At 32.4% G+C, this 13,664-nt stretch overlaps 1 protein-coding gene across 1 annotated transcript in view; it reads right to left on the bottom strand.

The window, feature by feature from the left end:
- Positions 1 to 13,664, bottom strand: part of LOC145296034 (putative enoyl-CoA hydratase echA8) — a 40,645-nt gene that overhangs the window by 19,598 nt on the left and 7,383 nt on the right. The window contains exons 3-5 of the mRNA XM_080142078.1: positions 9,836 to 9,942; positions 7,316 to 7,460; positions 3,182 to 3,331 (exon numbers count right to left, since the gene is read on the bottom strand). Coding sequence (XP_079998204.1) covers positions 3,182 to 3,331; positions 7,316 to 7,460; positions 9,836 to 9,942 — 402 coding nt within the window. The remainder of the gene's footprint in view (positions 1 to 3,181; positions 3,332 to 7,315; positions 7,461 to 9,835; positions 9,943 to 13,664) is intronic.

Here is a 13,664-nt window from a genome sequence, read left to right as displayed (position 1 = left end):
ATTGGCAGTATACATTTTATTTCCGCAACGTATTTCTTTTATTAAATTTCCTGGACTAAATTGAAGTCCCCAATTATTTGCGCTTTTTTTTTTTTTTTATTATGCCAAAACATATATTATGGAAGTTTATTGAATTCTCCTCCACCGAAAGAGAACAAGAAATAGAAGTGCAGCATCTGAAGAACAGATACTACACTTTGATCTTGTTTATATATTTTATTGCTTTTTTAAAAATTTTGAAAATACAAACCCATTCACCAAGAGAGTTGGGAGCAACTATCCAAACAACCTGACCATTCTCTCTGCCAATTCATTGAAAAGAGAAAAATCTTCTCTGTCCATTCATGTACCGTACATACTTTTGTATGAGTCGAATTTCTGGGAGACGATTTTAAGGTTATTTTTTGGGGGCTCAATTTATACATAGGTAATGTTTTTGGGAATGTTGTTAAAGAGCAACTCGGTGCTTAATCATAACTTGGTATATACCGGTAGTCCCAGTTATTAATTGCACTTCTTCCAAATCCCACTGCAGTGTGTTTGTCAGCATGTAAGCACATGCATAGTTTTTTAGTGGGAGGCTTAATAATAATTGGAATAGCTCATGCAATGTTCACTCTCTAGATGTGGCTCTAGGCCTATGTTTGATATGATGTATTCGGTGATGATATGACAGTTTTTTAGTAGGTAAGGAAATGTAGTGTTTATGATATGTTGTTCTCCCCTAAGTTCAACAAGTTTTAACAATTTAATGACAATTATTTAATGAAACCATTTAATGGCTTTTAACACAGATGTTCACATTATTATGGCATATTATGGTTTATGCAATCTATGCATTTACATTATTATGGTTTATGCAATCTATGCATTTACATTATTATGGTATGTGACATAAATTATGTCTAAAAACAGTAACTGTGTCTGGAATCTACAGCATGTCATTGGTCAGAATGTATGATTAGCAACATTTGCATTCGTTCCATGTAAGTGTGCAGCGGGTTGGTTCCATATATGAAAATCGAATAGCTCACACATGCGCAGATGCACATATTATCGCTCGCAGATACAAAAAAACAAAAACAAAAACAAAAAGGAAATTATCTGTGCAAGAGAAAGCCAGGAGACGGACCATTTAAATTGTCTAGAATCTACAGTTGACTTATACACAGGTAATACCTAAAATGACACAATTTTTTAATCTTAAAATGCACATCGACTTATACAAAAGGTATATATGGTGATTTCCTGTGTGTGACATAACTGCTGGAATTCTAACTTGACTTCTAATGAGAAATTCCACTCTACTTAATTTTAATCTTATATGAAAATTTCTTATTCTAACCTTGTTTATTTTACTATCCGCATTGGAATATTATTACATACTAACAGGACCTGTGTACCAGCATTGCCCAGTGTAAAAAGAAAAATTGAACGGTTGTTAGTGGGAGCCACTGCCAGCCCAATAAAAAGCGGGAACTGGTGCCTGTGGGCAAAATGAATGTACTGTGCCAAATTAATGTTAGTATCTATAAACCCATTCTTAACATGGAGATATGATTATATGCTGTGATTATTCTGTGCTCTCACTTAATATGTCAATATTGTGTCACAAGGAAAAAAAAACTAAAAAAACTGCTGCAGACCTGAACAAGGATTCTCATAGCCTTTACATTTTATTTTTTTTACTTTGTCGTCATTTTTGTTCAGCAATAATCATTGAGTACAGGCTTAATTCTCAGATTTAAAAAAATTTAAGTATTTTTAATGACTGTAAGAAAACAGTTGACCGAAAATAAGTTTGGTTTATTTCGTTCAATAAACTTCCGTAATATATGTTTTGGCATAATAAAAAAAAAAAAAAGCGCAAATAATTGGGGACTTAAATTTAGTCCAGGAAATTTAATAAAAGAAATACGTTGCGGAAATAAAATTGTTGGCAAAAAATAAAATTGTTTTATTTCATTCAATAAACTTTTGTAAATTTTTTTCAGCATAATAAAAAAGAAAAACGAAAATATTTGGGAGCTAACCTCTTCAATTTAGTCCAGACTTAACTACACGTCATTATAGTTATATTTTGTGTGCTTGTGTAGATTTGTGATGCTTCAAACGGACACATATCATATATATATATATATATATATATATTTATATAGTGAATAGGTTAGCTTCCAAATAATAATTTATTCCAATTTATTAAAAAAAAAAAAAAAAAAAAATTATGGAATTTTATTTGAAAAAATATGTTGCTGAAATAAAATCATTTGCAAAAAATAAGTTCAATTGTATTTTGTTCAATAAATGTCTGTATTTTTTTACCTGTAAATGTCGTTCATGGAAAAGATAAAATGACCTACAAATAAATTACCGTATCTTTTTTATATGTGTTCTTTTTGTTTGGTTGTTTTTTTTTCTGGAGAAATCTTAATGTAAAAGACGCAAATACTTGGGAGCTAAACTCCTCAATATATAAATAGATATGAAATGCATTGATTTGAAGCATCACCAATCTATATGTAGTGTGCTTAATGGTATAAAAAGTCGATCGCAAAGGCTGCTCAATGTACTTGTTGTTTTGACGAAGACGTCTTAATATGTCTCTTGGTGACGCCATCTTTTAATGTTAGTAAGCATTCGTTTATAAAGTGAAGAATTGGATTCCGGAATATAAACATTTTTCGAGCTCAGTCAATTAGAACTTTTGCGAGGGAGCCTTTATTATTTACAAATCAGAGTTTGGAAAAATTATGTTAGGTCTATGCATGTAATAGCCAGTTATAGTTGGTGTATTCACAGAATCTGTGGATCATGTAGAATTCATTCCGGTGACAACTGGTAGCAGGTGTAGGACTTAATATTTAGAAAGAAAAATAGGAACTACTTCCTCTAACGATGTTGCAATTGTGATGGTGTTGCTCGTTGGATGCAATGTAGTATTTTATTTAACTGAATGTGTCCAAAATAGTGTTCAAAAGCTACATAAAATAGTAGCTATTAGGCCAGATGTATTGAACTTGTATGTGGCATCTGTTGTTGAAAACCTATGACACTTTGGTTCAGAGGGGAATTTCTGCAGTAACTTTATTATATATGGAGATAAGGTAACATACACTGTTTAAGAGTGGAAAAACAAACCTTGATGTGCAATGAACAAATGACATTGAATATTTTCACTTACCTGTACCAGTTGGTACAACTCGATTAGCCAATCCAAAACTAAGAGCCTCTTTGCTATCAACAGGTCGACCTGTGAGAATCATGTCAAGGGCACGAGATAAACCAATCAGTTGCGGCAAACGTGCTGTGCCACCATCAATCAGAGGAACCCCTGCCAGTCAAACAAATTCAAAAGTTAAATTACAAAAAGATCAGTGTGAAAAAAAAAATTTTAATGTATAAAATTAAATGAATTCTTTGTAAGATAAAAAAAAAACAGAAGTTGTTTGTAATGCATTGGATGAAACATAGAACAAATATGTTCTTCGTGTGTCATCTAACATTTGTCTAGTAGCAGTAGTATGAATACATGTTTCTATAATGCAAAGTTGATAGTAACAACGAGTATAGGTCATCTGTGTCTTTTCTTGCAAAAATTGTAACATGGCGTCTCTTTTGTCTCTCATCGTAGTGATAGTAGTACCTATTTACTATGCCTCCCCACGGGACAGAGTTAGACACCAGGGTCGTTTTTTAACGTGGAGAAAAGGTACAAAAATAAAAATTGTCTCAGTCGTGAAGGATTTCTCCTCCACCGAAAGAGAACAAGAAATAGAAGTGCAGCATCTGAAGAACAGATACTACACTTTGATCTTGTTTATATATTTTATTGCTTTTTTAAAAATTTTGAAAATACAATTAAGTAAAAAACAAAAGATTTTTGAACAACAAAATTAGGCACAAGGCCCTACAAGAAATTGGGGAGGGGAAGGGTTCAGGGTCTTTGTGACTAAAGTGATTAAAAAGTAATAAATGTAGACTTTGGAGTCTTACTCTTGACTGGCAACATTTACCAAAATACCTTATTCACTCTATGGATCTTAAACTAACTAATAAATCCCCAGCATTTAAGAATGAAAACCATATTTACAATTAATAAACAGTTGTCTGTGTTTGTGTATGCATTTTTTTTTTTTTTTTTTTTTTTAAATTAATTTTGTGTGTGTGTGTGTGTGTGTGTGTGTGTGAAAAAATAAAGTTCAATTTCATTGGTAAATAAAAAAGTTTTTAAATTAGGAAAAGGATTGCTCGTGGAGAGGGGAAAACTAATTAAAAGTGTTCATATGAAAAACAAAAAATAAATCCTACTGGGTTGTTAGTGAGACCCCCCTGTACTAATCTAGGTGACTAGACCCCCCACTGTTTTCCCTCCGCAGGGCGATCCCTGATTGGGGATTGGGGAAAATATCTTAATGGCAGTGAGAGAAAACAAAGCAACGGGTGGAGGGGGGTTGGAAGGTGACCTCTGAGTAGGGAAGTGACCGGGGATGTTGAAAAAGCAAGGATGTTGCACAAAGGGGATGGGCAGACTCGGAGGTTCTCTAGTACCAAAAAATAAAATCAGGAACAGGATCTCATTTATACCACCAGTCAAGAGTCTTCTTAAGTTTTTCTTAGCTAGAACCTAAGCGGGATGGGTTCCGAAGGCCCCAGCACCGCCCGTGCCATGCTTAAGGAGGGAACACGTATTGAAACTTGGCTCCTCGATGGATGCACAAACTAGTGCTGTGCATCCACCTCTTGTCAAATTCCGCTCTAGGCAACCTCCTCCAATCGCATCTGATCTTTACTTTAAGCAGATGTTTAAAGTAAACGATCAGATCCCGATCCGGAACAGATGTCCCTTCGCGGACCAACTTGAGGCGCGTGATCCAAATCACCATGCGCGCTACTGCCAGGATCGCCAGGATAACCATTCTTTCCTCCCTGGGGAACGGCGGCTCCATGTTGTACACAAAAAAACCTTCGTCGAGATCGAGTGGACATTTGGCATTGATGCGAGCCGTTACCCCCCCGATGTACTCCAATAAGGGCTGGATCCGGCTGCAACTAAAAAACGCGTGCCCGATCGTTTCGGGTTCGCGTTCGTCACAGCGCGGACAGAAGCCGCTTGTATTTTCTTTATACCGGCAGAGTTCGTCGAGAAGGGGCAGCGCGTTACGGACCAGTCGCCAGGTAAGGGAAAATTCCAAGTTGTTCAGAATCTCCCGTCCCGGCGCCCAACTCCAATGAGAACGGACAACCTGTTATAATGGGAAAACCTAGCACCCCTCTAACAATAAATAGTTAAAGACAATGACTGAAAGAATGCTAAAAAAAAAGGAAGTAAATTTAACAATAGGGAAGACGAAAGAAAGTAACTTCATGCATATCAGTGAAACAGTCTTCTAACCTTACCAACCAGCCTATATATATATATATATATATATATATATATATATATATATATATCTTTCCTTGGACTATATTCTACTCCTTTTGTACTATTCGTACAATAAATCCATTGTTCGATTAATTACTCCACTTGTGATTTATTATTTGTTTATATAGAAATCCACAATATAACAGTGTTTAATGACGATTCAAGAACATGTGGTGAAAATCTAAATTTAATATACCTGAGTGTTTCATAATAACTGTGGCAATGATTGGATTCAAACAACACAAGAATATAGGGCTAAGGAAAATGAAAGAGTGCTTGTGGAAAGTTGACAGTCGAACGAGAAAAAAAAGAAAAAAAGAAAAACAAAACAAAACAAAACAAAAAACAGAACCCTGAAAGATTAACAACAACTAAAACTATTAAGGTAGGGAGCAGTTTTATTATTTGAAAAAAAAAAATGATGAATGCGTTTATTTTTACCAAGTTCTTGGATTAATCTAAAAGGTTGAGACTTTATTTTTTTAGTTTTCTTATTTTGTTTTATTAATATAAAAATTATGGAACAGGTGATGGAATTTGCGAAAACTATTTTTCACCATGTCAGAACAGAAAAAAAAAAATGTGAAAGATAAAAATAAATCGAATTGTTGCAGTTGCAATTACCAAGAGCACCATCAACAAATTAAATTACAAGAACTGCAGTTAAAATTATGAAAGCAAATAGTAAAACAAGAAAACTTGCAAAATGTATTAACAAAGCAAGTAGACCAATGAGAAGACACAAAATGTTTTCCACCAAAAGGATGACTAATTCTCTCTTGGAATTTTATTATAAACCAACAGATGGTATAATGTTCCTCGCATACTTTAGAAGATACAAAACAATTTTTTCAAAAAGATGTCAGTTACGGTCTGACAAAGAAAAACTATTTTGTTATTACAAAAATTAAGCACTCAGGAAAATATGAAGTACACAAATTTCATACTGCCAAAATAAACAAAGACAAAACAAAACAAAAAAATAAAACAGGATATTTGATTTGAAGAAATGATTGAAATATTATTGAAAATATTTGGCGTATGTGACAGTTTGTTTCACATGTTATAAATGGTTAATATTGTCAAACAAGAAAATAAGGACTTTATTACATACACTGAAACAGTAAATTTGCAGTGTGAATTATTTAAGATAACATGCATTGAAATACATTGCCAAGAAGAGGAGCTCCCTTTACCAAGAAAAAACTTCTTACACCTGCCAGTATCCTATGCATCTGTAAAGACACCATTCATTCATCCATGGAATATTGTGCACGGACAAGATGAGAGTCTTTAAATTAATATTCCCATACTGCCTACCAAATTCCAGCCTCAGCATTGCATTTCTGTGGAAATACTTCCATGGAATATGCTTACTGCACTTATATCCCTTTAATGTAAATACCACTAACCAACTCGACTAGCTGCTAATTCTCACCCTTGCACTGTAGAGCTCTCCAATAGCTGGCAAACTTTCTATTCTAATAGTTTCTTTTCATTGATTGCTTGCCTTTGGAATTTTCATTCTGCTCCTTGTTTTCCCCAATTTTTCCAGTGTGTTAAAAATTCAAATGCAATGTGAACAAAAATCTTGCTGCACAACTCCCCACTTAAGGTTGCCTCTATAAATCTGGTCCCTTATGTTTCAGTGTCAATATGCATGGTTTAGGGGTGAATAAAAGTTTTAAAAAATACCACAAAAGAATTAAATTGCATTCTCTTTTCAAAAAATGAAAGTCACTTATATACTGCCCAACCTATTTATCTTGTGTTACATATTGTAATAATAGTTTCTAAAAGGATATTTATGTTTGTACAACTGTCAAGCTAAAAAAAGGCAATCGTCACTATAAATTTTTTTTTTGTGATGGAATTCAAATAAACATGTCTTACCAAATCTCCTACAGAAAACACCCATAATGGCTGACTCATCAAGAACACGCATGTCACACATTAGAGCCAATTCTAAGCCACCCGCTACAGCATAACCAGTGATAGCAGCAATTACAGGTTTGGAGAATGACATTCGAGTTGGACCCTTAAATATTGAACAGAAACAAATAAAAATTAACATAGAAATTTGTACGAATACACAACGTGATTGGAAAGCAACTTTCTTCTTATTAAGCGTTTTGAATTTATTATTGAAATGTAATTGTTCCAAGAAAATAATAATAAAGTAATTTATTTTTGCAAATGAGTCACAACTTATTAATGAACAAAAAATAAGGATAAGGGTTAAGGAGAGAGATTGAAAATATTGAGTCAAAATAATAATCAATCCAAAAAACAGCAATTCTTTTCCTTTTGTCATATAATGTGTGGATTAAAGGATAAAATAAAAAAAATTCTCAATAAAACTATCCTTTATCATACTCTTTTTTGTAAGAATTCTATTTCAATTCAGTAAATTACAAGCACTTAATAATGATCAGTTACTTTCCAATAATGCCATACATGTCTTTTCATCTGACTGAGGTTGTCCATTTATTATTTGTTCTTTTTGTACCTTTTCTCCTTCTAACTATGACTGCTCTGTTGTTATTATTGATAATGCATTGTAGTTTCATCCATCAACCTCCATTTTTGTTTCTGGTGACTTTAATGCTCATAAATCTGACTCATTCTTTCACTCTAATTGCACAGATCTTGCTGGTGAAATCTGTCTTAACTTTTTTGTCTTATGACTTATCCAAAATTGTCACTTTCCCAACACTAATGACTTTCATCAACCATCCCTTCTTGATTTTTTTTCTCACTTTTGTTCTATGCTTTGTTTGGGGTGATTTTTATCAAAATAAATTTGTAATAAAAAAAAAAAAAAACGGTTATTATTTAACCATTTTTTAAAGCAAAATTTTAGATGCTTTTCAAAACAAAGAAAGAATTTAAATAATTTCAATCTCAAGTTTTGATTGACATTTGGAAAAGATAACAATGACTGTTTATATTTAACTTTATAGGTTTGATGATTAAGAATTAAAATAGTAGAAAGTGTTGATGCATAGAATTAACCAATCATTTAATTTTTAATGTGACAATGCATAGAGTAGAACACATGTACAATATGCTTAATCATTTTGTTTTACGCAAGCTTCTAGAATGTTCCATGAAAATCATTATAAAAGCTAACATTTAAGTATTGGATACAAATTGAAAAAAAAACAAAAAAAAACAAACAGTGGCATCTAAACTCCATGCTGGATGAGTTCAAGAAAAAAAAAATGTATACATCTAAATTTTGTTGAATTTTAACAGTCACCAATTTCTTTTTTTTTATAAAAAGTAAAAAAAAAAAACAATTTTAACATTTCCACTTTTAAAGAGGACTAAAACTTGACTGCAACACTTGCTAGCATACAGAATCTCTGAAAAAAATAATAAATAAAAGGTTATTTTGCTTTACAGCATGTCAATACTTTTCAAGTTATTTAGTTTTTGAAAAAAAATTATTCTTTTTTTAATATTTATATACAGTTTGGTTGTTTAGTTTTATGGCATATCAACCCTTTTCAGGATATTTAATGCCAAATACAGTAATTCTAGAAAAAGATTTAATGTTTGAAGTTCTTTTTATATCTTTAAATATTTATTTATAATGTTGTGTTTGTTTTTATAGAAAAATGGTTGTTTTGTGTTTGACTTTGCAGAATATGATTAAGTTTTTCAAAAAAACAAAACAAAAAAAAACATAACATTAATGTTTGATGAAAGCCAGTATCTTCAAACAGTGCGCATTAAGAAAGGCAGTTGGCATATTCTAATGCCCCACCGACAGAGCCGTAAAATATACTAAAAGTTATTATTTGATATATATTTTACATAATAAGAATGAAATTGTGTATACTATGCAGATGCACTACAGCTTATCAAAAGTGCACGTACAATACATACACATGATGGAGGAATGGTTGAGGGAAAATCAAATGTAATTTTGGTTATTTTTGGAAAGCATAAAGATTTTAAAGGATGCAATGTATTGGCAGTCAACAACTGATGCAGATAGTTTGTTTGTAAAAAATGTGTTTTACATATTGTTGAGTGTGTGTGGCAAAAAAAAAAAAAAAAATAAGATAGGCATCTATTGTGTAATGATCAAAGAGTTTTGTGTACAATAAAAGGAGATGCATATTGACTGGCGGGTCATGACTGACTTATGATCTAGAGAAGTTTGTGGAGCAGCTTGGGCAAGGCAAAAAAAAAAAAAAAAATTTTTGTTTTTTAGATTTTATAACCATGATGTCCTTATTGGTGTTCATAAGAAGAGCAATGAATAAACAATGAATAAATAATGAATAAATAATGAATAAGCATCTAAAACCCTATGTCAGTGAAGTTTATACCTGCAATAATCAAAATCACATTGAAAAAGAATTTTTTTTTTTCAGATAAGAAACCAAGAAGAATTCTTACCATCGGTGCCCTTTCTGACCGGCTTGGCATATCTGGCAAAGAATCAGTGGTATGTCGAAAGCAATTGGCCAATTCCCCGAGATCAAATCCAGAACAAAAGTTGCCACCTATTTTTTTTTTAAATAACAAAAGAAAAAAAAAAATCTCATCAGAGAACATGGTTTGAATATTTTGGTGATATGTTCAGTGTAAGTGCAGAATATGAATTAAGTACAATCACAAACGTAAAAGCAGTATGGGCGAAATTTTGTGAGCTGTTACCTCTGATAACATCAGGATATCTGGGGTAAGTCATGTAGCAGCAGTCAGGAGTATCATGTTATATGGTAGCAAATGATGAGTCCTCATCTACTCCTGTCTTGCCTGGCTGCAGTGTAATAACAAATCCAAGATTAGATGGATTAATAACTAAAGGCAACACATTGTCAGAGGATTTGCTGAAAGTATTATATTTGCCCAGCATAAAGGTTATTCTAAGAATGAATCTCATATCATCATTGGTAAACACTTGCAGAATTATGGTTATCTTCAATTGCAGGACAGTTTGTCGGTCAAAGAATACATGAAAACAAATGCTTGGAGAATGGAGTTTAGAGACAGTTGAGCTGCTGAACCCTAAGAACTAAAGAGTGAGCTTGTGAAATACATAAAAACATCTGACTCCATGACAAGATATAAGTGAGAGAGAGAGAGAGAGAGAGAGAGAGAGAGAGAGAGAGAGAGAGAGAGAGAAATGTGTAAGTTTTCATAACTGGAAAGTTCCAGCCTATGTATCTTTTCAACTTGTCAGAGAGAAACAAAATAGGAATCTCAGCCAGATTTATTGTTATTTTATATAAGAAATTATTTGCTTTATCAAAGGTCAATATTTTGATATCTTTATTTACAAAAGAAAGAAAGAACGAAAACAATTACTGTAATGAGATTGCCCCCCGGGGGTTTGAGGTAGATAGTACTTATGTTATTTGTGATGTAAATATGTTTTAGTGAAGAATGCATTGCTGGAATTTGCATACAATGTTGTGAAATTTGAAAATTTAAAAAAAAGTGATCTCTGGATTAGTTTACAGAGAAAAACATAATTAGAATGGAAACAAGAAAAAACAAGTGATGCATTCATGGTACCCCGTGAGTGCACATTGAACGAGGCATATAAAAATGACTAAGTTCAGCATTGCCCCCTCTCCCCCATTTAACTCCAAAAGTCCCCAGGGGATGTCAAATCTTGGTGAAAATGAACAAACGGTACAATTTTAGTCCTTAAATCCGTAAATTTGAGTTCTGCACCATGCAAAAAAAGAAATGACTAAGTTTATCATTTGCCCCCACCTCCCATTTAGCCCCAAAAGTCCCCAAGGCTTTAACATATTTAAATTTGAGTATAACATAATGCAAAACTGCTAAATAGACATACACAGAAAATTTTGGACAAATATGGTAAAATAGTCCCAATAATGGAGTGTTTTAATTAGCCCTGAAAGAGCCCCTGGGGCACACCCAAGCGTTATCACAAAGTATAGACAAACAAAATTATATAGAAATCAGTTAGTTACAACTTTTCATAATGTTTTATAAAAATCCAAGCACAAAAGTATCACTTTTAGCCATTTTAACTCGAAAGCCACCACTAGGGGGCCAACCCGAGTTTTTTCGGAAAATCCGTTCTGTTACTTTTTAACTCATCTCATGTTTAATGTTTGTGCGAAATTTTTAAAAATTCCAAGGTGTAGTTATTGAGAAAAGCACAGACAGATGAATGGACAAACAGACAAGGGTGAATTTACAGATTCACCCTCCTTTTGTCAGGGGAGCAAAAATTGAATAACTAGAGAATGGGTAAATGTCAGATTTTATTAGTGTTTTATGAGCAGAGTCTCTCTTGCAGTATGTGGGAAATGCTGAGAAAACATTGTAACATCCAATAAAGTGTAAGCGATAAAAATTTCTTTTGTGTTTTTCAGATTTTCAATCATAAACCAACCTGCAAAGGATAGAATCTCCCAGAAATACAAGTAGAATTCTCCAATAGCAGGTCAAATGAGTATTTCCCTTTTAGTCTTATATAAACAGGAGTTCCAGCAAAGAGATGTGGCTGAATAGATTATCAACAGGTATGGATGATAAAACGCTTTGGATGATCACAGATTTTAAGGGGCTTCTGCTAAAATAGTCATATTTTACAAACCAAAGCACTTTAAGTCTTCAAAATAATATCGTTTTGAATATACTTTCAAATGAATTAATAAATAACAATGTACATTATATATTTTTAGAGTTTTAAGCAAATGAAGTAATAAAAACCTGGACAGGTTAAAACAGCAATTTTGGTAAGATTTTGTAATGAAATTTGGAAACTAATCCGTAGAGATGTCACTTTTAATAGTTTGAGGCGTCTGAAATACTTTTGACCACCCGTTTTTATTTTTGTTGTGTTAAAAAAACAGATTTCAACATGAGTATTAAAAATTTTGAAAAAAAAAATTTTCTTCAGACACCCACTATTATATAAAACAATGTTTTTATTGTTTTTATCCATTCTCTTATGGTAGCTAGCAATTTAAAATCATGATACCCGGAAAAAATCATTTTGAGTTTGAGTGTAGACTATCTTACAGTATTAGTAATATCATTATCAGCATCATCATCATCATCAGCAGCAATAAGACGGCTGTAAACAGACGTTATTTTTGTTGTTGATTTTTATTTCAGGTCGAATTTTATTAAAATTGAAAATCTGATTATAACAAATTTTCTTACATGTTTGATTAAAGCTATTTTGTTATCAACGATACAAATATTTTTGAAATCTGACTAGTGGTCTTATTTTTAAAATATTGTGTTTTGCTTTGAACAACCGGAAATGTGAAATATGATTTTTACGAGCAGTACTCCCCCTCTATATTTTTTAAATTTTTATCTTTTTTGCAATGTTTTCAGCGTATTATTATCAAATGGAAACTAATCTACCCGATTATAATTTAAAAATGCAAACTGGATATTTAAATATTTGTATGAAGGATACTTTTCCAAATGTCAGTGAAGTTAAGAAATAAAAATGGTAGAAAAAGACATGAAATGTAATTAAAAATTAAAATTAATTCAAAATTTGTGAACAACTTGCCAGCTTAAGCAAAAAGTTTTTTTTATATTTAAATATAGGTGGGCAAAAAATACTTGATACTTTTCCAAACATCACGTTTTGTGACATCACTTGTTTTAAATAACATTTGTCTGTTTGTCGTAATTCTTGTAAAGTTTCACAAGGGGTGTCAAACGCCGTTTTACAAAAAAAAAAAAAAAAAAATCACCCTTAATTCTATCACTCACCCTAAGTATGAGTGGCAAACCTCCACCAAGACCTTCTTTAGCGCTAAGCCCGAGTGGCAAGCTTCCCACCAAACAAAATTCCTCTGTAAGCTACATGAAAAAAAGATCTTTCCTTAAAGAAAAAACCACATGACTTATCTCCCATAAAAAATAAATTGGTCAACTATCCTAAAACGCTATATAATGGTCTTGAAATGGTGAATTATTTTACATTAAATTTATGTGAAACCAACCCCCACTCTAAATTCTAAAATTGTTTTTGCTTTGTTTCTATTAAGTCCTCAGGATGTTCACACATAATTTCCCTTAGCCCTATCATAAACCCAAAGTCAGAGTGGCAACCTCCCCACCCTCTCATAATTGCACAAAGAACCTCTTAAAACTACACATACTCGCCTTTTAGAAAAAAAAAATGCCCAAGATTTATCTCCCATAGAAAAAAAAAATGGGTTAACTGCCCTAAAATGCTGAAATGGCTCAAAATGGGAAATTATTTTACATT

The sequence above is a fragment of the Euprymna scolopes genome, chromosome 16 (genome assembly GCF_053919585.1).
Source record: "Euprymna scolopes isolate OS-2025 chromosome 16, ASM5391958v1, whole genome shotgun sequence".
Lineage (NCBI taxonomy): Eukaryota > Metazoa > Mollusca > Cephalopoda > Sepiida > Sepiolidae > Euprymna > Euprymna scolopes.
Note: the sequence above shows the minus strand (reverse complement) of the source record. Positions and strands in the feature narration are given on the sequence as shown.